This window comes from Poecile atricapillus, chromosome 15 (assembly GCF_030490865.1).
Source record: "Poecile atricapillus isolate bPoeAtr1 chromosome 15, bPoeAtr1.hap1, whole genome shotgun sequence".
NCBI classification, from domain to species: Eukaryota; Metazoa; Chordata; class Aves; order Passeriformes; family Paridae; genus Poecile; species Poecile atricapillus.
The window spans coordinates 14,193,253-14,217,924 of record NC_081263.1 but is presented as its reverse complement, the minus strand read 5'-3'; the positions used below and the strand labels follow the sequence as shown (position 1 = coordinate 14,217,924).

General features: G+C 44.6%; 1 protein-coding gene across 1 annotated transcript in view; it reads right to left on the bottom strand.

Annotated features, from left to right (window-relative positions):
* Positions 1-24,672, bottom strand: part of LOC131584838 (centrosome-associated protein CEP250-like) — a 132,857-nt gene that overhangs the window by 90,277 nt on the left and 17,908 nt on the right. The window contains exons 19-23 of the mRNA XM_058850343.1: positions 24,366-24,509; positions 23,633-23,913; positions 22,268-22,427; positions 21,386-21,689; positions 20,663-20,796 (exon numbers count right to left, since the gene is read on the bottom strand). Coding sequence (XP_058706326.1) covers positions 20,663-20,796; positions 21,386-21,689; positions 22,268-22,427; positions 23,633-23,913; positions 24,366-24,509 — 1,023 coding nt within the window. The remainder of the gene's footprint in view (positions 1-20,662; positions 20,797-21,385; positions 21,690-22,267; positions 22,428-23,632; positions 23,914-24,365; positions 24,510-24,672) is intronic.

The window sequence follows — 24,672 nt, the reverse complement described above, 5'->3', positions numbered from 1 at the left end:
GTCTCCAATGGGATCTCTCTGAATCAGTTGGAGCAAGTAGCCTTCTTTTCTTCTCATTCCCATTCCCCGTGGGCTGGGTTACTTGGAAGGTGCTCGATGTAGGAGTCTAGAAATGCAGGAATATTTCTCTGCTTGTGTAATTCTCTGAAAAATACATCAATTGTATATAATACTGATAAAAAGGCTTCTAAATATCCCTGAATAAGCCAGAGCTTGTAGGAGATTAAATAAGAAGTAGAAAAATAGTTTTTTTGACACAGAGGTGAAAGTATAAGTTTTAAGAGGGTTCCACACATGGAGTAAAGATGGAGGAAAAAGGGTGTAGTTTTTAGTCCTTCTTCTTCCTTCTTCTCCATGCTTCTGCAGTTTATAAAAGCACAGAATGTAATTGGTTTAGAGTTAGTCGCACTTTTAATTACGTTAGTAGATATAGAAAACTTATTTGTTAAGGTATGATAACAATATATGTGTCAGTAGTTAATAGGATAGAAATTAGTATAAGAGTGAAAAGGCCGCGTGGTTCGGGGCCATTTTGTATCATTAGAGCAAGATTGGCCAGGCCGTGGCGATTTAAGCTTGTGCAGTTAGTCTGGATGGACCTGCCAAGTTCTGTAAAAATCCTTTAATAAACCCGAGAAATCTGAACCTAATGAGTCCGGGGGCTTTCTTCGAGTGACGAAGACGGAGATAAGGGGAACTCCCCACGAGGGAGGATCCCAGGAGAATTCAGCCCAGAGGAGGCTGGGGAATTAAAGAAGGACTGTATCTACAGAGAAGTCAGCCCAGAGGAGGCTGGAGAGTAAGAGAAAATTGTATCTTAAAGAGAATTCAGCCCAGAGGAGGCTGAGGGACTATAGAGAACTGTATTCACAGAGAATTCAGCCCAGAGGAGGCTGGGAGAATATAGAAAGTCATATCCACAGAGAACAAAGCCCAAAGAAGGCAAAGTAGGATTGAGAGACTGAGGTAACAAGTGGTGCCCCGTGTGTGTGCTATATATAGCTCACAAAAATCTTTATCAACGCCTGTTTGGATCACAACTCCGGATCTCGGACCATCCATCTGCTATCAAACTCCGAAGTTCCAAGGGCCCTGAACTCCGGACGCTGGATTCTGCTGGTCGGTAATCCTCGTAGATAGCCATCTGAACCGGTAAGCTCGTTCCAACCTTACGAGATGGGATCAAATATCTCTAGAAGAGAACAGGCAATCTTAGAAAAATTAGAGACTGTTATTGAACAGTATCATTATAAAATTCCTAGGAATGAATTAGAATTATTGTTATTGTGGATAAAAGAAAATTACCCTAGGGTAACTGAAGAGCAGATATTTCAGCCGTGTGTATGGGCAACTATAAAAATGAGATTACAAGAATCAAAAATCCCAGAGACATGGGTACCAGAAAAAATGATAGAGAGATGTGATATTCTTTTTGATGTAATGTATCAGTATCATTTTCCGAAATTACCTACCCTGAAAAGTGGGGAGGGGAGAGATATTGAACTGCCCTTTCTGGAGCAGCGGGAAGCTCCAAAAAGCCTCAGCGGCATGGTTACCCTTAACCCCACCCCTTCGGATATTGTGCGGGAGGAGGGAGGACTGCGGGAGGCGGCGGAGCACCAAATAGGTCCCACTGAAACTCCAGAAAGCAAAGTGAGCAGTTTGCTGCAATATTGCAAAGAGAAAAGTCGCGCGCGAACATATGAAGAATGGCATAAAGTCTTTATGGAATTATTAGAATCAGAAAAAGTAGCGGGGGGGGTAGAGAAAGTACTAGAAAGTATCCATGATATTTCTAAAGCCACGCCTATAGAACAACCCCCTTACCCGCCTCTGTCAGAGGAGCCAGAGCGAGGGAGGGATTTCTCCCCGCCCTCTGACAAAGCTAATAGCCCGGAGATGATATTAGAAAAAAATAATGAAACAGAGCATGCCCAGCAGGCTAGCTCAGATATACCCGCCCAGCAGGCGGAATCAGAGGCTGCCCAAGAGGAGGAGCCACAAAGAGCGGCGGGAAACGGCAGATTGGCCGCGCCGCACGCAGACCCCGGATATAATGGGGAGAAATTAGGAGCAATACCAAAGCGCCGCCTTAAAAAGGCAGGAAAAGCAAGGGGGCCGGCCAAAGCCATAAAGGCACGCCCCGAAGGGAGACCCGTGACGCGGTCTATGACGCGGAGGCTCCAATCCATCAAGGCGGAGACTGGGGAAGCCCCCTGCCAAACCGCGCATGCGCAGTCCGGCATAGCTTCCGAGCCTGCGCAACTTAAACATGAAGACGATCTAGCAACAAAGAAAAAATTGTCTACTATAAGCATCATTAGTACTGAAAGGGATTTATCTCTTAAAGAGAATTATCCCCCTGATTCTGCATTTTTAGAATTTTTCTCATATTTCTTAGAAATTATAAGAACAAGTACTAATGATTCAACAGTGACAAAGGAGTTACAGCCGATTGCTGAAACAACAGCATCACATGGGCAAACAGCATTACACCAGCCCTCATTATCATCTGAAATTACAAGCGCAAAGCATGTGGAGGATGACAGTATTTTAACCATTACTGCTAGTGAAGGAATTCCACTGTCGTCATTTAAAGCACAAGACTTTTTCCTTCAAGCTGACAAATCAGCTTTTCAAAATATAGATTCAAAATTGGATTTGTTTTCAAAAAAATATTCCTCCTCTTCAAAAAGATTACATCACTCTTTAGATTTCCAGGATCTAATTGATCCTAGTTTTACTCAATTCTCACAATCACAAAATTTCCCTATGATACCGCAAATTAGAATAAAACAAAAACAAAAATCAATATGGACCCTTCCTCAAAGAGAAGGGGGAGGAATGGATGCTCCTGGAAATATTGAGGATATTGCTGTTCTACCAGTGAGACTTGGAAGAAGGGAGGATGCCCCGAGATGGGAGCCAATAGATGGCTCACTTTTAAAAGACCTACTGGATGCAGTAGAAAAGAGAGGACTTGGCTCTCTGTATTTTAAACAATTATTGAGAGGCCTATTTCGCAGTCATGAAATGCTACCTTATGATTGTAAATATATAGCAACAACAATTTTTACAGAGTCACAATATATGTTATGGAATAAGAAATGGAGAAAAGCCCTCCAAGAATTGAGAGATAAATATGCAAGAGGACCATATGCACACATTACAGTAGCCCAGATGGCAGGAGATATCCCATATCATAAACCAGAAATCCAAATGGCAGATTTGCCTCCAGAGGTGCTCCGGGATATCATAGAAGCAGCTGAAAAGACACTGCTGCAGATTCAACCTTCTGGATCCTCAGAAGGTATTTACACTGAAATAAGGCAGGGTCCTTCAGAGCCTTTCACCAGTTTTGTGGACCGTCTCACACAAGCAATTGACCGACAGGTGACAGATGAAAATGTGAAGCCACATTTGCTTCAGGGTCTTGCTTTTGCGAATGCTAATGCAGAGTGTCGACTCTGTTTATTATCAGTGCCTTGCCAGGGTATCCAACAGTTGAAGAAATGATAGAGGCCTGCAGTAAGATGTGCATTTCACAAGTTGCCAGCGTTTCTGCAGAAGAATTTCAAAAGTTACTTGCAGAACAACGAGAGGGATTTCAGAAAATATTCAAGAGCATGGAATCAGGATTTCAACAACTTAATTGTACAGACGAGGTGGAAGCAGCACTTTCCAAAGGAATATGTTTTCAATGTGGAAAACAGGGACACATAAAGAAGAATTGTACGTCACAGAAGAAAGCACAAACTCTTTGCCCTAGATGCAGAAGAGGAAAACATCATCCTAGTCAATGTTTTTCCAAGACAGATGTAGATGGGAAACCTCTGGCAATGCCGGGAAACTTCAAAAAGAGCGCGCCGAGCCACCGCGCGATGACACAAGTGGTGGTAAGGGAAAATCCTCAACATCAATTTTATTGAATTCTTCTAATCAGAAAGTGATTATTGGGGAACAACAAACTGATTCACTTAGCAAGACTATTTGTCAATTCCCCAGTGATCCAGATTTATTACCACCAGGTGCACAATGTGAATTAAGGACCTCAAAAATGGTGTGTTTTTTTAATGAAGATCATGCAGTAATTCATACAGGAGCAACCGGAGCATCAAGAAAGAGACAGGATTTTTTGATAATAGGCAGGGACAGATGTACTATTCTGGGACTTATTATATATCCATGTGTTGTCTCTGCAAATTATAATGAAGAATTAACAGTACTAGCTAAAGCTCTACGTCCTCCATTGACCCTTCCAGCGAACACACTGATAGCTAAAGCTATTGCCCTGCCTCCACATGCAAATACTCCAATCAAGATAAAGACCAGAGAGCAGATTGCATCTGTCAATGAATACCTAGAAGTTCATGCTACCTGGGTGAAACAAATTAGCCGTGATCGACCTGTAATCACTTGCAAGCTGACATATGATAAAAATACAGTTTTAATACAAGGGACAGTGGATACAGGCGTGGATGTCACAGTCATTTCACATCTTCTCTGGCCTGGAGAGTGGAGTTTAAAAACTCCCTTGAGTGCCCTCTCAGGGATTGGAGGGAACACCGTGTGCCTGTAGAGTGAACACCCCATCATCATTACAGGGCCAAAAGAAAAGACAGCTATTGTGTGTCCTTTTGTTGTACAGAGACCCTTCACAGTGTGGGGAAGAGACATTCTATCCCAGTGGGGAATGAGAATTGAAATGGATTTTGGATAGGGGCCACTGAGGCACTCACCACCTTGAAATTAACTTGGAAAACAGATGACCCTATTTGGGTGGACCAGTGGCCCCTAGAAAAGGAGAAACTGAGTGCTCTAGAAGAATTAGTCCAAGAACAGTTGCAGAAAGGTCACATTACACCAACTACTAGTCCCTGGAACTCTCCAGTTTTTGTAATTCGTAAAAAGTCTTCAGGTTCGTGGAGATTGATTCATGATCTCAGAAGAATTAATGAGGTCATTGAGGAAATGGGACCCCTTCAACTTGGACTTCCATCGCTTTCAATGATTCCGAGACACTGGCCAATCATGATCTTCGACCTCAAGGATTGTTTTTTCAACATTCCGCTTCATCCGAAAGATGCTCCAAGATTTGCTTTTTCAGTTCCAAGTATTAATAGAATGAGACCTCTACAGAGGTATCATTGGGTGGTATTACCACAAGGTCTCCGTAATTCTCCAACAATTTGCCAATGGTTCGTGGCACGAACCCTGTCTCTGGTGAGAGAAAAACATCCAAAGGCATTGATCATTCATTATATGGATGATCTGCTCATTGCAGCAGCAACAGAGCAAGAACTGGAAAAAACTCGTGACAGCATGTTTATAGAAATTCAGAAAGCAGGACTAGAAATTTCAATTTCTAAAATTCAAGAAGTTTCACCATGGAGCTATCTAGGTTGGAAGATCACAGCACAAGAAATAAGACCACAGAAAATACAAGTAAGAACTCGAGTCAATAACCTACAAGAGCTACAGCGACTCCTTGGAGAAATTAACTGGGTCAGAACAACTTTGGGAATCACAAATGATGAACTCTCACTGCTTTTTAATTTGCTTAAAGGGGACACTGATCTTAGATCTCCCAGAACTCTCACACCCGAAGCTCAAAGAGCTCTCGAAAATATCACTGAAGCTCTCCAGAAAAGACAAGCTCATCGAGTTTCAAGAACTCTCCCCTTTTTTCTGGGAGTATTAGGGGAGGGTATTCAGTTGTACGGTCTTATATTCCAGTGGGACAATTCAGAAAGAGATCCTTTGTTGATAATAGAATGGGTATTCTTACCCTACAGGTTCCCCAAAACAATTTATACTGCATTAGAAATGGCAGCCCAGATAATTATCAGGGCCAGAACAAGATTGTTAACAATGACAGGTAAAGATTTTACTATCATCTACCTGTCTCTGAAGAAAGATTATTTAGACTGGGCATTGCAAAAGTCCGATGACTTGCAGATTGCGTTGCTGAATTTTACAGGAGTTTGCTCAAGTCATTTTCCTAGTCATAAACTGTTACAGTCCAAATTAAGTTATAAAGAAAAACCAAAGCTGAGTGAAGTACTGTTAAATGCAATAACTATTTACTGATGGTTCGGGAAAAACCCACAAGGCAGTTGTAACATGGCAAAATACCACTACAAAAAAGTGGGAATCAGATATCCAAATTGTACAAGGCTCACCCCAAATTACAGAATTAGCTGCTGTAGTTCGAGCATTTCAGTTGTTTCAAGAACCTTTCAATTTGATAACAGATTCGGCTTATGTAGCAAATATTGTTAAAAGAATAGAAGGATCTCTTCTGAAAGAAGTAGATAATGAAAATCTGTATTGTTATCTCATCAGTATGCAACAACTAATAGAACAAAGAGAAAACCCGTATTTTGTTTCACATATTAGAGCACACTCTTCTCTCCCAGGTTTTCTAGCAGAAGGAAATGCCCGAGCAGATAAACTGACTTTAATAATTTCAAACACTTTACCTAATATTTTTGAACAAGCAAAATTGAGTCATGCATTCTTTCATCAGAATGCACAAGCATTAATGCGCACATTCCATATTTCAAAAGAGCAAGCAAAAGCCATCATAAATGCTTGCCCAGATTGCCAGTTGGCACAGCCTCCTATGTCCACAGGAGCAGTAAATCCAAGAGGATTGGAGAGTTTGCAATTATGGCAAGCAGATGTTACTAAATATCCATCTTTTGGGAGATTTAAGAACATTCATGTATCAGTAGATACTTTTTCAGGTGCAGTTTTTGCCTCTCTACACACAGGAGAAACAGCGAAACATGCATGTAAACATTTTTTACAAGCGTTCGCATCATTAGGTGTACCTAAAGAGATCAAAACTGACAATGGTCCAACATATAAAAATCGTACTCTTGAAGAGTTTTTGAAAAAATGGGGTGTTTATCACACTGCCGGCATTCCCCATTCATCGACAAGTCAAGCAATTATTGAGAGAACGCATCGTACTTTAAAATCTATTTTAGACAGACAGAAAAGAGGAGAGGCAGAAGCTACACCTCAGATGAGATTGAATAAGGCATTGTATGTCTTGAATTTTCTAAATGGCTCCTTTGCAGAACCAATTCCACCGATTATTAGGCATTTCTCTAACAGTACCCAGGCAAAACTAAAAGAGAAACCTTTAGTCTTGATTAGAAACTTAGAGTCAAAACAAACAGAAGGTCCATTTCAACTAATAACCTGGGGAAAAGGATATGCTTGTGTCTCCACAGATGCAGGACCAAAGTGGGTTCCCGCGAAGTGTGTGAAACCATACTGGACCGAGAAACAAGCAAGAGAGAAAGTAGACTCCAGAAGCCAGGAAGCCAGCACACAAACGTGATCCCGAGTGAAAACAACATCTCAATTGCTGAAAAATCAATAACGCAGGAAATAAGTGGACTGAAAAATTTAAAAGAGAATTGTTTATTATAGAAGTTTAAGAACCTTTAAAGGAAGATAAGGCTTTAGAATAAGATCAGTTAATTATTTCATTAGTGCCTTATCTTTTTATTAATTGCATTAATTAATACAAATTTGCTCGTGATTTAGTTAAGTGAAAATGTCTGAAGACATTGTTTGCTCGGCTAATTCATGGATAGAGAAGCCGTTTTACAAAAATTAGAGAAAGCTTTTGCAAAGAGAAGGGGGAGATGTAGGAGTCTAGAAATGCAGGAATATTTCTCTGCTTGTGTAATTCTCTGAAAAATACATCAATTGTATATAATACTGTTAAAAAGGCTTCTAAATATCCCTGAATAAGCCAGAGCTTGTAGGAGATTAAATAAGAAGTAGAAAAATAGTTTTTTTGACACAGAGGTGAAAGTATAAGTTTTAAGAGGGTTCCACACATGGAGTAAAGATGGAGGAAAAAGGGTGTAGTTTTTAGTCCTTCTTCTTCCTTCTTCTCCATGCTTCTGCAGTTTATAAAAGCACAGAATGTAATTGGTTTAGAGTTAGTCGCACTTTTAATTACGTTAGTAGATATAGAAAACTTATTTGTTAAGGTATGATAACAATATACGTGTCAGTAGTTAATAGGATAGAAATTAGTATAAGAGTGAAAAGGCCGCGTGGTTCGGGGCCATTTTGTATCATTAGAACAAGATGGGCCAGGCCGTGGCGATTTAAGCTTGTGCAGTTAGTCTGGATGGACCTGCCAAGTTCTGTAAAAATCCTTTAATAAACTCGAGAAATCTGAACCTAATGAGTCCGGGGGCTTTCTTCGAGTGACGAAGACGGAGATAAGGGGAACTCCCCACGAGGGAGGATCCCAGGAGAATTCAGCCCAGAGGAGGCTGGGGAATTAAAGAAGGACTGTATCTACAGAGAAGTCAGCCCAGAGGAGGCTGGAGAGTAAGAGAAAATTGTATCTTAAAGAGAATTCAGCCCAGAGGAGGCTGAGGGACTATAGAGAACTGTATTCACAGAGAATTCAGCCCAGAGGAGGCTGGGAGAATATAGAAAGTCATATCCACAGAGAACAGAGCCCAAAGAAGGCAAAGTAGGATTGAGAGACTGAGGTAACACTTGAGACATCCTGATCCACCTATGCATGTCCCTCATATTATGTGCCCTCTGTAAAACACATGACCCATGATCATTACAACTAGCTAAATCAATTGATATTTTTCAGTGAGCTTTACTAATGGAGATGGGCTGCTCCTCAGCCGAGGTCATGCTAAACTCCTGAACTTTGGGAAGAAGAACAAAGACTTTTATCAGATTGTGAGAAATGAGGTGATATTTGCTGAAGCCAAAAGGTTATTAGGTGAAAGAATTATGAAAAACGAGGTTCACTCTCATGTAACATTTTAGAAGGTTTAATAAAGACAATAAGAGACAGAAAATAAAGCAAAGAGTAAGGGCTAGATGCCTTGGCTCTCTGCCAAGAGCACACCTGGTGCTTTGGAAACACCCTTTATATACCATTTGTACAGTATGGACTATATGCATATTCAGACTTTTCTAAGAAATGTTTTGCATGGCCACTCTTTGGGTCCACCTTTCTAGAGCATACGTGTTTCTTGACTTTGTGCATTTAATTTCTCTCTTATTGTCTTTGAACTTGGGCCATGGCTTGTTCTTCCACAGGCGGTAAGTGTTGAGAGCAGCCTGGGCCCCCTCATCTGTTCACTGGAGGTTATCCTGTCTGTTCTGACAGGACTTAAACCTAATGTCTAAAATTCTTCTGATCTATGTCTCCATTCTAGTTAACAGCAGGAGAGTAAGAAGAAGACATTGCAAAAGCTATTCTAACATTATACATGCACCATTCATCTTAATACTTGTGAAAAGCCAATATCACAATATGTATTTATAACAGAAGGAAAGTTGCTGGTTCTGTGTGTTGCCGGTTCTGTGTGTTGCCATTTGTGGTTTGGATATGTTCTGCTTGGTTTGTTGGGTGCTGTTGTGGGCTGGGAGAGGGTGGGGGTTGAAGACCTGGAGACAAAGGAAGTAGAATGAGAGAGGAGGGGACAGAAAAGTAGGCAGTTGGGAGAGAATGTAAAGTCCAGTGTACCCAGCCGTGATGGATTAGCATTTAAGAAAACAAAGGGAAACACCTAAGGAAGTTTAGGCTGCTGGAGGCAGATGGGAGTTTTTCTCCTGGCCAATAACTAGCCATTTCTGACAACTGACAGTAGTTTTCACCATTGAGAAGTGGGATCAACCTGTGAACACCACCTTAAGACCTAAGCCCGAGAATTTCTGGTTCTCTTTGGTTTCTGGCTTTTGAAGAAGTAACAGGGTTTCAGTTCAGCCTCCTCCTCCCCCCACCCAGGCCCGAGAAGGCTGCGGGGGGGGGCAGGGCTGGCCAGAGTTGTACTCTTCCCAGGGAGGATGGAGAGTGTGAAGTGTCAGGAGCCCCTTCTCGGAGGGCTCGCTGGGCCTTGCACAGCAGGCCTGCTGGGCCAGGCCGGTCCCTGGCTCGGCTGCAGTTTCTGCCACTGCTGAGTTTCACCAGAGACTGCTGAGTAAAGAGAAGAAAGCCATTGACCTGCAGCGCACTGAGACAGTGGCCACACTCTCCAGAGCAGCCATGAAAAATCTTCCATCGCATACAGCTCCAGCCGCCGCTCCGGCAGAGATCACAAGAGCATCTACAAGGCCTGGGCAAGATTTGAACCCTTTCACTACCCAGATGAGACTTGCAGGTTAGTCTTTTTTTATTTTTTTCCGGAGAGAGGGGAAGAGAGAGCGTGATCAACAGGTAAAGAGGCAACACAAACTATCAAAGACAGTGAAAAAAGGAATTAAGCTTGAGACGGGAGAGAGAAATAAGGAGATGCTTTAATAAGCTGAAATATTCTTTTGCTAAAACTACTGAGATGGACAATAGTGTTCTGAAAAAACTCCATTAATTCATGAAAGAGTATTTGGGGGGAAATAGAGTATTTCAAAGTGTGGATTTAAGCAAATAATGAAGTAGCTGTGATGTTATGTGATGCTGGAACAGAAATGGAGAAGTGAGAGTTGTTAAAAATTTGCAGCCTTTAAGAGGCAAAGAGAAAACTTCTGGTTCCAGAAATGCTTACAGAGACAGATGAAGAGAACTTTTGCCTTTGAATAACTCATCCTTGAAATGACACCCCCTCTTGACTCATTAGCCCATAACACACCTCAGAGTGGTGTGAAATGGGAGGAGAGAACTGATGGCAGAGTTCTCCGGGTGGCTGCCATCAGAAAAATAGAAAACCATTAGAAAAAGTTTTTCTTCTGAAAAACTCCATAAATCAGCAGAAGAGAACTTCTTTTTCTCTACAAAGACTGATGAAGCGACTATAGCAAAGCTGGGACTGTTTCAACCACCAAGGTTTTGTCTCTATGTTGTCATGTGAACAAGACAATGGTTGTGTGGTAAAGAAAAAGAGTTCTAGAAGTTCTAGTCTGGTTTCTTATTCTTGTAGTTAGGTTAAGAAACCTTCTTTGTTCCTTGTAAGTTTTAAGCCTGTTTTGCTCTTGTTCTAACCCATATCTCACGGCAAGAAATAAGTAAGTTTTCTAGTGATTTTTTAGCTGATGCTTTAAAACCACAACAGGCTTAGAATGATAATGTGCAGTCACCATCATTGGCAACTATCATTGCAATATCTTTCCTTTTACCAGGGGGAATGGCTGCCATAAATGCGAAAAATATAGCTCATCTTGCCTGTTGGGGAGAAAAACAGCTTAATTTGAATTTGAAAATGTTGAGTGAGTTGCTAACTGATGTTGATGGTATTAGGCATGCTACCTTGCAAAATCACGCAGCTATAGATTTTTTGTGGTCAGCACAGATGCAGGTGTGAAGATTTTGAAGATTTCCGACTGGCTTGCTAGGTTAGGTTTAAAGGGTTGGTGACAGACCTTGATCAAGGGGGCAATAATGTTACTGCTTGTATTTCCAGGTTTTATGCTGATTCTTCCTTGTTTGTTACAAGGCCTTCAACAAATGTTGCACAATTTAGTTATTCCAATTTTTAAGAAAAGAGGGGGAGATGTAAGAGTCTGGGCTGCGTTAGAACAAATTTGACCATAAAGAGGAACCCTTAAGAACAAGAGCAGGGTTATCAGACAGGGAAGGGACAGTCGTAGTCAGCAAGAGAACACAAAGAAAGAGCTAAACAGGATGAGAAATAGAGAAATTAAACAAGTTGTGGTCCGGTATACGCAAATGTAATTATCCAGTAAGAATGCTTCTAATGGTGTATGAACAGCTGTCACACTATTTTAGGAATGGTGAAGCACTACATGACTCTCTCAGCTGCATTGTCCAAGAGAGCAAAGTTCATTGTTCTTAATCTTCTTTTATACACATGTTCGAGAAGGTCTGAGAGGTAAAACTCTCCTTGGCCATTAAAGCAACACATCCACCATCGTTGGTTAAGTGGAACACCACCCCTCGCCTAAACAATACCTGTAGGTTGTTGTCCTTTGCCAAGCACTGTTTGGATTCTTTCATGACTTTCTCAGTGTTGGAGTCTGAGATACAGACTGTGTGCCCTTGCTTTTAATATTTAGTTCCAAGATTCAAAGAAATACTGAATTTCATATAATATGAAATTCATGTGCATGTTTTCATGGTGATACATGAAAACAAATGTTAAAGTTAGATAGGAAATGTGTAAATGTGTAGATTAGAAAGTTTCTTAAATCACTGGGTGAAAAAGTAGTTTAGAGAACAGGAGACAAGATGGAGGATTTAGGGTGTTGTCTCTTGTCCTTCTTCTTTCTTCTTCATGTTCTTTTCCTAGAGGTTTTTGGGTAGTAGTTGGTGATTGGATAGAAAATGTCACAGTGCATCGCGGAGGTGATGGGTCATTGGGTCACTAAGGAAAATAGCTTAGTTGGCACCTGTTAATTGGGTAAATGGACATATAAAAGACCTTGAAGAAGATCTTTGTTAGCCATTTTACCTCTTTTCTATCATAGTGCACATAGCTCCTTGTACCTTGTAATGCTGATAAGAAAAAATAAACAACTGAGACCGAACGAGAGAAAAAACTGCCTCCCTCTCATCAATCTTCAGTTCAAAGGGAAAAAGAACCCAAATCAAAAAGTCCATAAACAGACATCTCAGGCCAAAGTGAGAAGCCTCTGTGACTTAGTCTCACACTTAGTTTCTGTTCCCTCCTTACGTTTTACAATTAAGTGACAACGAACAACACATGCAGTCAATTGTAGGAGAAATACTCGTGTGTATAGATTTGTGTACAGTATAAATGTACCCAAACTTAGAGAATAAATGCATGATCCTATCATCATATTGGTGCTGTGTCGTTCCTGTTCCCGCATGAAGAAATGCAAGCCCCGACAATCAATTAATTGGATAAGACCTTATTTGGGACTTACCAATTCACAATTGCAACCACATTTAGAAATGTTAAAGGGGTCAGAAAACCCTACTGATACCCGCGTGTTGACCCCAGAAGCCCTTTTTGTTCCTGAATTGGTTGTCAAAGCTTTGCTTGGGAAATTTGTCTCTCGCATTGACCTATTGGCACAAATAGTACGATTATTTGTTTTGATTGATAACAATGACTTCTTTTGCAATTCTTGTGCAATGGAGTGATCAGTGGGAAGATCCTTTACGTATGTTAGAATGGTTATTTTTACCTTTTCTATCTATAAAAACTGCCCCTGGTCTTTTTGAATCAATTGCTGAACTTATTAAGTCTCCTAAACAACGTGTTGGATTGACTGGTCAAGATCCTGAAAGAATTGTTTTGCCTCTTCAGAACTGGTATTTTGAGTGGTGCTGTGCCAACAGTTCTTGGCAAGCTGTGATAACTTACAAGCTGCTATGCTTACGTTACAAGCTGCTATGGCTGCTTTTACAGGGCAGGTGTCTTATCATTTACCAAGTCACCCTTCATTGAGATTTTTTCAGCAAGTACCAGTTGGCCAAAAGCAATTAAGTATGGAAAGCCCTGTAGATGGACCCAGTGCTTTTACAGATGGCTCTGGAAAAACAGAAAAAGCTGCAGTTGCATTGAAAATCAATGGTAATTAGCAACCTGTGGTGAAATATCAAACTGGTTCACTGCAAATTGTTGAACTGAGAGCCACGGCCACTGCATTTCAATTGTTCCCTCAAACTGTAAATATTGTGACAGATTCTGCCTATGCAGCAAATTTGACCAGAAAATTAGATAAAGTTGTTTTACCTGAAACTGATCAGGGACCTTTATTTGATGTGTTGGTGGAATTGTGGGATACAATTCAGCAACGCACTGAATCATATTTTGTGATGCATATTCACAGTCAGACTTCTCTCCCGGGGTTTTTCACTGAAGGAAATGCTGATGCTCTTGTTGCCAATGTTGCCTTAATGGTTCCTCACCACAGGCAACAAGCTATCTTATCTCATCCATTTTACCATCAAGGTTTTCAAGCATTACCATGACAATTTGGTCTTAGTAACAATGATGCTCGTTCAATGATTGTTGTATCAACCCTGACAGTCACGGTTCATGTGTTCCTATGCATTATGGGACCAAGCCCAGAGGGTTGCAAGTGTTGCAACTTTGGCAGACAGACATAACTCAGTGTAAGAGACGGTCCGAAGATTCTCTCATCTGTCTCACAACCCTCTCAAGGACAGAGACTGAGACCCCGAATATCACAAGGGACTTGGTTTAGGGGTTTGGGCCTAGCTGAGGTGGATGTTTGCCAAGTGATTGTTTGCAGGTGGTTGCACGCTACACTGCCCTCGCTCCTGCTGGTGAGCAAAGACTTGCAAGACGTGGTTTGCTTTGCACCCTACACCTCCCCCCTGCGCAATGGAATTCATCACAATGATCATCAATCTCCTCTGGTTCTGGCCCTGTGCCCCTCGCTTTGTAAAAGACTAGAAAATCACACCCCAAATTTACCTTCCTTTGAGATCTCCCCAACGGACAGAAGACTCTGCGTCGGTGGACGGCTGAGTGGACTTTAACGTTGGCAGCTATAATCCCCTTACTCTCTTTTCCTTATGCTTTGCTTTCTCCTCTTTTCCCTCTATCGCATATGAGTGCTGATGAGCACTCTATTGAGTGTGTTTTGCTGTTGAAGTCCTTGGTTTAAGTCCCTGATAATCTTTTGTACACTAAGATCGAATAAAAGAACCACATCACAAATCCCACCTTGCGGATCGTGACACTCAGACTGATGAGTTTGGGAGACTAAAGCATGTACATGTCTATTGATACTTTTCTCACTTTGCTATTGTAGCAACTGCACATGCAGGAGAAAAAGCTTTGGATGTTATTCGTCATTTTCAAAGAGCATTTTCAATTCTAGGAGTACCTCAAAAAATAAAAACTGATAATGGATCTTGTTCTATATCTCAGAAAACACAAGATTTTTTGGCTGCATGGGGAATTGTATATGATACAGGTATTCTTCATTCTTCTACTGGACAAGCTATGGTTGAACATGCCTATGGCACTCCGAAGCATCAGCTTCAAAAAGAAAAAAGGGGAATGCAAGGAGAAACTGCCCAGGCACGACTGCACAAAGCAGTTTATGTGTTAAACTTTTTATCCTATAGGGACAAAACTCCTTGACCTCCTTTATTTCCTCATTTCTCTACTTTGATTTCAAAATCCGAGTTGCAAAAGGCTGCTTGGGTGCAGGTGAGGTGTTGTAATGCAGTTAGAAAAGACGGCATGACCCAAAGAATGTACCCCCAAAAATGTAGAATTGTAAGCTTCTTTCCCTTATCTCTTTCTCCCCAGTTCCCTTTATTGGTTGTGTGAATGTAAGCCACCCTCTTCCCCCTGCCTTCAAGAAGGGGTGCTTATCGATACCTCCTCCTCTTTCCCTCCTGCTCTTCTCCACGGGACCCCAAGAAATAAAGCTGCACTTGCATCTCAGCTAAGGGAAAGGGCCTCGTTTTTAAGTTCTTCTTTTCTATGCTATACTATCTCCCCTGTTTCCCTGGCTCCAGCTGGGTGGACAGTGGTAACAGAGAAGCAGGGGACATAGAAATTATAGCAGAGAGGGATTTGGGAAGTGGCCAATGGAGTGGTGCTGTAGATTTAATAACCTGGGGAAAGGGTTATGCTTGTGTTTGCACAGAAAATGCACCACGCTGGATTCCTGCTCATTGTGTCAAGCCTTCTTTGGAGCACACAGGAAGGAACAGGATGGATGGCTTTGCAGCCAAAACAGAACGTGTGAGTGACACTGGCTAAAGCCGTACATCAGGATACTCTGTGTTTAGCAGTCGCCAGTCCTGAAAATCCATGCTCTACATGTCTTGTTGGTGTTCCTCCTAACAACTGGCCTTGTCCCTCACAAGCTTTTAATTGTAAATCAAGAAATCCTGTACATAATGGAGACTCCTGGGATAGCATTTAGGCCCTCTTGTCTCAGGTTACAGCTGAGCCACAAGAACTAGAATTGCTAGGATCATTGCAAATGGATGCTTGTGTAATGTTTAGTTACAGGGACAAAGACAAGACCACATGGGGGTTACCTCAGAATGTAAATGCAACCTTAGACGTATCTAGAAATGCAAGCTGATGGTGTAACTCTACCTCATGCTGTACATCACGTGCCTCTAATGTGCCTTTGCAGCTGCCAAAGGGTGTGTTTTTAATCTGTGGTGATCGTGCTTGGTTTGGTATTGCAAGTAAAATAACAGGAGGTCCCTGCAGGTTGGGGCGATTGATCTTATTGACACCCAAGAGAACAATGATAGATCAAGAGGTAAGAACATGATCACCTTGACACACACATTTACTTCTCAGTGTCAGGATGATGTGGCCTTTTGGGGACCTGGTTCTCTTATTTCTGCATCTGTTTTGGCACCTGGAGTGGCTGCTGCTCACACTTTAACCTCAATGCATAGACTTGGTTGTTGGCTAGCCAAACAAAGCAATGACACATCTGTAGCTTTAAGTGGGTTATTAATGGATGTAGATAGCATTAGACATGCCACTTTGCAGAATGGAGCCACTGTGATTTTCTGTTATTGGCACACGGTCATGGATGTCAGGATTTTGAAGGAATGTGTTGTATGAATTTATCAGATCACAGTGAATCAATCTACAAAAGCACTGCAAACTTGAAAGGGAGAGTTAATTACACGTGAATGAAGGATGGATAGATGATCTTTTCAAAGGCTGGGCCATCACTGGGTGGCTTGGATCTTTGTTGAAGACTGGATTGCTAATCTTGTTAGTGATTGTAATTATTGCTTTGTGTCTCCCCTGCATGCTTGGATTTTAGCAGAGGGCCCTGCAAAAATCCTTGACAGCTGTGTTTGTAGCTCAAATACAAAAAGGGGGAAGTGTGGCTGGGCTTAGCAGCTGGTCTGCAGGCTCATCAATTGGGTTAGCAGAAGAAAAAATTGATAAAATACAAGTTTATCCATAGCAAAGAAGAAAGTAAGGCCTTTAGCATGGAAACCAATAAAATAGATACATAAGGGATATTTGCAGTTAGGGGAGAGTTATGCCTTAGGAGAGCATATGTGCCTTAATAATCTCTTGTAAGCTCTTGCCAATTAATTATTGACATTAATTGCTTTGTACCAATAAAATGCAATGAGCTATTGCTTTGTCCAATGAATATAATGAGCTGTTTTGATATAACTAATGACTTCAGACCACGTTTTGTTAAGGGTGTAAACTTGAGATCATGTAATAAAGAGGAGCCATTGCTGTCTCTGCTCAAGCGTGCGTGGGTGGCTGGGTGTGTGTTGTGTGTCTGTCTCTACAATGATACAAGGTGACCTCCAGAAATGCCTCCAAGCTCACCCAGACTGAGATTCTGTGACTCTCAGCACAGAATAAAACAGGTTGCAGTTTCCTAAGGACAAATGAAAAAGCTCCACACATGGCAGGATTCTCCTGCCCTCACCAAAGTGGATTATGTCACATGTCCCCTTTCTGCAGACTCCCCCCTGGAGTGACAATGTCCCTCAGTGCCACTCCTTGAGGCTGAGAGAAATCTTTGCCCATGATCATTGGTCTGGGTGATCAATCTCGAATTCAGAATTGGTTTTGCTGGCTTGAATAGAATTGCTTCAAAGTTGCTTCAAATATAATGCACTATACTGGGAGTTATAATTATATACCCTGTACTGAGGAGTAAGTAATTCTGACAAAGATCTTTTAGTTTAATTGTGATCATAACAACCTCTTTATTTGTCTATAAATATATCCTACATCCTATGGAACACAGTTGTATAAAGGTTCACTTACACCTATAACTATCACTTACACCTATAACTATTAGTTATTAAACATAAACTATTGACAAATACTAAGGCTAAGACTACATTGAATTGCACTCTGGCTCCTCTCTGAGAAGTTTAGGGAGCAAGGAGATCCCTTCTGCTCCTTGTGACTCAAGGGGAGTGTCTCGTGCCTGCTCCCTGCACAGCTCTCCAGGTGGTGCTGTCGGTCTGGGGCCAGCTGTGACTGCAGCAGGGACACCTGAAAGAGGCACAAGGCCCGGCTCAGACAAGCCCACGCTGGCAGCAGCATCCACAGCCCCACGGTACCGGCTGTCAGGGCAGACACAGCCTCCAACTGCAGCCCTCACCAACACTCTGCCCTTGGGGAAGGGGAAAGGAACAGGCTCCCAGACTGGCCCTGAACAGAGCTCAGATGATCAACAAGTCCAGTCCAAGGCTGCCAAACCCTTCCCAGTACATCCCTCAGCCCCCACAGGTCTAGCAGAGTGAGTTCCAACAGCAGTGAGGAACCCAACTCTGATTTCCAAAGGACACATTTGGGCCACTGACCCCTTGCTCCACAGGCTGTGCATCAGCAGGAGGGCTACTGCTGCTCCCCTGAGCTGCTGGAGGTCTCTTCTCTTTGAGAACTGAACCTATTTTGCCGGTGAGACTTCGGGACACGCAACATAAAGGAGTCTGGGGGGAACACTCTCCTAAAAATTCTGATTCTTCTCCCTTCAGATTCCACCTGCACATTGGATGGGAGAAAGGGTCACAGAAATCCGTTAGCAAACATGGAGCAAAAGAAACTCTGGACATCAAGGCAAGATCTCTGCTCTGAGACCCTGAATTGCACCAGACAACACTGGGGGCAAAAAGCTCTCGCTGGGGGCTGCGCAAGAGAGGCCAGTGTGTGTCCAGGGACACGGGGCCAGGGAGGGAGACAGCGCAGTGAAGGCGCCTTTGAGAAAGCCATGGGCTGCTGCAAGAGACAGAACAAACCAAAGGGTGTGCCCACAGCAGGGACAGGGAGAGGCAAGGAATCAAGCAGGGGACAGCAAAGCACTGCCTGGGCAAACGTGCTGTGTTCCAGAGGAGCCTGAGGCTCTGTGGAGGCACAGAAAGCCCATTTTACCTGCTCTAAAGTTCTCCTGGGCTCAGTGGTTAGTTCAGGTGTCTCTGTCTTTTCCTCTGCTGATGCAAGCGGTTGCAGAGGTTCCAGCCTGGTCTGTGAGACACGTAACAGCTGCTCCTCTTGTGCTCCAACAGCCTGCTGGGGATTCAGAGGGGAGATGATTGCCTTATTTCAAACACCACAAGAGCTGTCCCTCAGAAATCTCCATCTTGGGAAGCATCCTCGAGGTACCAGCAGTGCAGCTGCTGCTGCTCAGATCTCTTGGTACAAAACTCTGCTGGGTTTAGTCCATCGCCCTGCTCACCTGCTCCATTCCTTCCCACACCAAATCCAAATCCCCACGCGTTGCCCTCCCCTTGTGTGAGCACAGGAGAAGCAGCTCCCCATGCCCAGCATTTGGCCTGCAGCTGATTTGAACAGCAAACTCCAGAGCTGTAGCAGTCATTCTGGGCGTGCCAGGAAACAATCTGGCAGTCAATGGTCTCTGGCTGGGGCCAGGCAGACAGACAAGGCTGCCTGCTGCAGCCTGGGCTGCTTTGCCCAAGCAGGCCTGGACTGACAGGGATATAGAGTCCCACTTCTTTATGGGAAATATCACTGGAATCCTTTAGGGATGTTGCAGTGGGCTGCAGGCCAATGCCTCTGCCTACCTGGAGATATGTCTTTCCCTTCAGGAAAGGAAAGTGTTTCCTCAGAGCCCCTTTGGCAATTTGATGCTTGGTCAATGCAGAACTGAGAGCATTGCCCCTCTCTTCTTTCAGAATAGCAGCACCATGCTCCAACTCTTCCTGCTTGGTTTCCATTTCAGTGTCCAATTCTTGTGTTCTTTCCTGCTGACTTTGCATGTCAGGTGCACCCATTTCCTTCTTCTTTTCCAGGTCTCTCAGCTGCTGTTCGTACAATTCCCGTTCATGCTGCCAAAACAGGGAGAAGAAAACTCACTCTTTGCTTCTCCTGGTTTGCTTCTCATACCACATATCTGGACTCCTGCTGCAGGGGCAGGCACGTGCTGCCCCTCTCTCTCTGCCTCTCGCGGTGCTGCAGACCTTGGCTGGGCCCCCCTTGACGCTGCCTCTTTCCCAGCTCGCTCAGCCCATCCCAGCTTCCTTTCTGCCCTTCCCCGACCTCTGGCAGCTCCACTCCCGTGTTCCTTTGGGCACGAGCTGCCAGAACTGCAGCCAGGATTTCAAGTCAATGCTAAGCAGGATTTAGGCAGTGCCATGAGGATGAGCTCTCCATCAGCAAGGAAGAGCAAACACCCTCAGCATTTCATTCCAAGGGCTTGGGGCAACAGGAGTGGTTTTCCAACACTCCTGTGTAGAGTTTCCATGGCAGCATCCCCGAGAGCCCCACTGCCCTCTCTTGCAGCACCAATGGCCAGATCAGGCTGTCATTCCCTGCTGCCACTCAGGACGAGTTGTCCCCTTGCAGGCACACGTCCTTATCTGCATCAGCACTTGGCTTTCCTCTCTTCTCTCCCCACTGCCTGCTCTCCCATGGCCAAGGCCAAACACCTTTCAATCAACAGCAAACTTGGTCTTCTCACCCCTCCTGCCAGCTCCACATATTTAGAAATCTGAACATGGATTTGGACACCAGAAATTGCCCAAACCATGCAATGTCAATGGAGACAGTGTGGCCATTGAGAACTAAAGCTTCCAGGGCACAGAACTCCAGCATGGAGGAAAATCAGCAGCCTCAGTGCTAACTGGCTTTGACATGACTACAACATCATTTCCTCCTTATTCAGAAGAATGCAATTAGGAAAGTTAAACTGGAAAAAGTTGCTCCTTAGAACTGGTAACACAAGTTGCAAACATAGCTAGGAAATGGCCCTTTGTGGCATCTGCCATTCTCACCAGCACATCCTTCCTTTCCTTCTCCTGGCTCTCCAATTTTCTCTGCAGAGATGCCACCCCCTGACGAAAAGTAAAAGACTCTTTCTTCAGGGCACTTTCTCGAGAAATGTGCTTGTTTTCAGCCCTACACAAATCTGCAGCAGGATAGGGGAAAGAGAAGGGGGAAAGTAAAGTAAAGTAAACTGATGGCCATCCTGCAGAGACAACAGCACTGTCTTCTCTGCCTGACTGGGTTTGCCAGGCCCTAAGCCCACAAGGGCTCCAAAACTGAGAGAAATGAAGGAAACTTCCAGGCAGAGAAGAAAAGCAGGAATGGCAGGGGCAAGGTTCAGAGGAATAGCAACGTGTGTTTGCTCTTGGCCTTGTGCAGAGTGAACAATCCAAGAGAGACAAAGCAGCTGGGATGCCTGTGCAGCCCTGCTCCAGAGGGGCCAATAGCCTGGAGGCTCTGGCAGGGCCTGGAACTTGAGAGAATTTGCCTCAGGCATCCAGCTCCAGCTGCTTAGCACAGACACAGCACCTGAAAGGCACCAGCTGTGTAGGGGATCAGCCACAGCATTGTTATTGAGAAAAAGATTTCACAGGGACTTGGATGGATGAATCTCATACTGGTTGTTTTTCCTGTCTGCCATCTCTGGGCACAGGCCTTTACCTCTGTGTGGCATCAGAGATCCCCACTGGTGGAACAGAATGGGGCAGAGAGTGGGAGGGGACAAGTTGTACCTCTCTCAATTTCCTCCAAGTCCTTCTGCAGCCCCAGGTTGCGGGTGCTGAGGTTGTTCCTCTGAGTCTGTGTCTTCCTCAGCTCCAGCTTCACACTCTCACACTGTATGGCTGACGTAAGAGCTTTGTCATCAGACCTCTGGAGCCTCAGACGCAGCTCAGACACCTCAGCCTGCAGCACATGCACAGCGTCCCTCAAGCTCTGTTCTCCTGCTTGGGACTTTCCCAGCTCCTGCAGCAGCTCCTTCTCTCGAGTTGCCTTGGCAGCCTCCATCTCCAACACTGCATCCTGCAGGGCCTGGATCTGGAAGATGGATGCAGAGAGCCTCAGGGACAGGGCTGCTCCTGAGGCAGCAGAGTGGGCAGTAGGGAGGGCATTGATGGAGAAATGACTTCAGGCAGAAATACGCCAGAAACAGAAGGTGCAGAACCAAGGATTCCAGTGGAGACAAAGGTAGAGAAAACAGGGAAAGGGAGGCAAGGGGCATCCTTGAGGCTGCAGCTCTGAACACGGGCTGAACTGGCTGTGGTGGAAGTGCCCTGCCCAGCCTGCCATAGCCACGTCTGTGTCCCCACATTGCTCAGTGCCTGGCACAGGCACCAATCCTGTCAGGGACAGCACTGCTAACAGAGGGACAGAGAAGCTCCAGAGGAGTGTGCTGCTGCTTCTCCTCCCACATTTCTTGCTGGGACCCAGGAGAGAATGGGGGAAAACTTTGGCAGCAGACACCAGATCCAGCCTTGGCCTGAGGGTGCAGCAGCAGCAGCCCTGGGCAGAACACGGCGGCAGTGGATGCTGCTGGGAGGGGAAAGAGGTTGGGACTACCATGCCAAAGGTGGTGTTGTGTGTCCCTGGAGAAGAGGATGGAGTGCACAGCTTACCTGGCTGTTGAGCTTCTGCATTTTTCTGGCACGAATTGAAGAGAGCTGCTCAGCCTGCTGAAGAGCAGAATTGAACTGAGACAGCTGATTGTTCAGTGCCACGTTCTTTTCTTCCAGTGATCTGAGGCACACGTTCTTTTCCTCGAGTGACAGAATCAGCCTAGAAGGGAAGCATGCAACTCATTACTAATGGTATCACATTTTATAAACTCCTAGGACTTGCACCACCTCAGAGAAAACTGCTCTGTCCGATGAGGTTTGTCAGAACAACTTGGCTGTTTGTTCCCCCTGCAGTCACAGCCCAGCATGTGCCCACTCTGCTCTAGTTCCTGAAAGAACAGGGAGTTCCTGCCTACATGGAATATCTTCTATTTGAGATGGGCATGTGAACACAAACCTAACAAAATCCTAGAATGAAGACATTAGGGGAGAGGAAGAATTTTCCTCTGACTAACCAGGCTCCAAGGGGAAGAGCTTTGGTCAACATGGAAGAGACATTTCCTTCCCCCATCTTGTATGTCCAGGTTGGAGGAGCAGCACCCTACAGCCAGGAGACGTCTGGGAAGTTCCCAAAGATTTACCAGCACCCATCCTACTTTCAGTTGGGGGAACAAAGGCCCAAGGCAGAAGTGGCAACAGAGGCTTGGAGCTCAAGCTGATGGAAGATGCAGAAACCTCCAGGCAAGCAATAGTGCTCTGCCTTTCCTTTGTCTTCTTCTTGGAAGAAGAATCCTGTGGCACTGAAGACTGGCTTGACTTGATCAGCTGGAGGAGCCCCCCTAACCTTGCTCTGGTTTCTTGCATTCTTTGCACAGTCAGTGACACCTGTGAGTGTGGAGGGTGGCAGGGACCCTGCTTGAGCCCCTCCAGGCTCCGGGGGGCATTTTGTCAGGAACAATGCACCAGAGACATTCTTCCTTCTCGGGTGCCTCCCAGGGCAATCTGGGCTTGATCAGAACTCAGGGCCCTAAGAAGGTGCAGCCCAGCAAAGGCATCAGATGCCAGGATGATCAGATCCCAAAGGCTTCAAGTTACAGCAGCCCAGGTGGAGCTGATGGATGTATCCAGCTCCTTACACTGCAGCTCCAGCACTGTTAACACACCCACCTAACCTAACCTAACCTAACAGCAGAACACTCCCTAGAGGGAAAGAGCTACCCCAAAAGCCTTTGTCTTCAGAAAAAAATCTAACTGAAGGCTTAAAATATTAGAGAATGAACACAACATACAGATAACGAGATGTGTCTTCATGGAGACTTCAGAATCTGCCACTTAGGAAATGCTACCAGAGCCCCAGGTAGGTGCAAAGATGGCAAAGAGGGAATGCATTCACCACAATGCAGAGTCCCACAGGCTTTCATTTACCTGGCTTTTTCCCTCCCTAGAACATTCATGGAAGCCTGCAATTCTGAATTTTGCTGTGCCACTTCATCCCATTGATTCCTTTCCCTCTCCAAGTTCTGCAGCTGCATTTGTAGCTCCTTCTTCTGATCTTCTGCCTCCTCCAGCCTCTTCTGGATGTCTTCAGCCTCCAACATCTTCTGCCTTGACTCTTCCTGGGCCTCACTCACATCCTGCTGGGCTCTCTGGACTGTGCTTTCCAGGAACTCTCGGGAGGCTGCCAGCTGAGCTGTCAACTCTTCCACCTCCAGTCAAACAGAACAAAGCAGTCAGAGGCGACAGCCACAGCCTGCCACTGTCAGCCACAGCAGAGGCTGTGAGGAAAGGGAAAGGACAACTTTCCATTTCTCCCTGTCCTGAAAGCACCAGATTCACAATGGATATGGAGAAGTCTCTAAGTGGCCCGCTATGAGCACCTAAAACAGCACCTCCCAAACCAAGGCTAGCAAGAAGAGGCCAGCAGGAGTCCATGCTGATGGTTGCTGGCCAACAGCCCAGAGGACTGGCCCAGCTGTCCAGGGGGCAGCAGCTGAGATTCAGCAGAGCACTGAGTGTCCTTCAGAGCAGCTGCCATGGAGCCCCCACAGCATGAGGCAGCCCCAGGGATCACCCCATCAGCTGCTGCTCTGCCATGGAAAAGCAAGAAGGATGCAGAGTCCTCCCTGGGTGACTGCAGTGCCACTGCTGTTTCACTCACCTGCTCTTGTAGAGCATCCCTCTGCTCAAAGAGGACATTCATCTCCTCTTTCATGCATTGTAGTTCCTCCTTGTGCCTCTTCTGTGCTGTCTGGATTTCATTGTGAGCTTCCTGCAGCTCAGCTTGCAGTTTTGCCTTGATGGTCTGGCAACAAAATGCAGAGCAACTTCCTGGGACCTGCCCTCAGGCTCAGATTTTTGCACTTGCTGTCTCAAAATCCCATTCTTTCAGCTACTCCTTCTGGCTTCTCGACCCAGCTCTGCTTGTACTGCCAGCCCTCCTTCCTGGGGCTGAGCTCTGGAGCTTA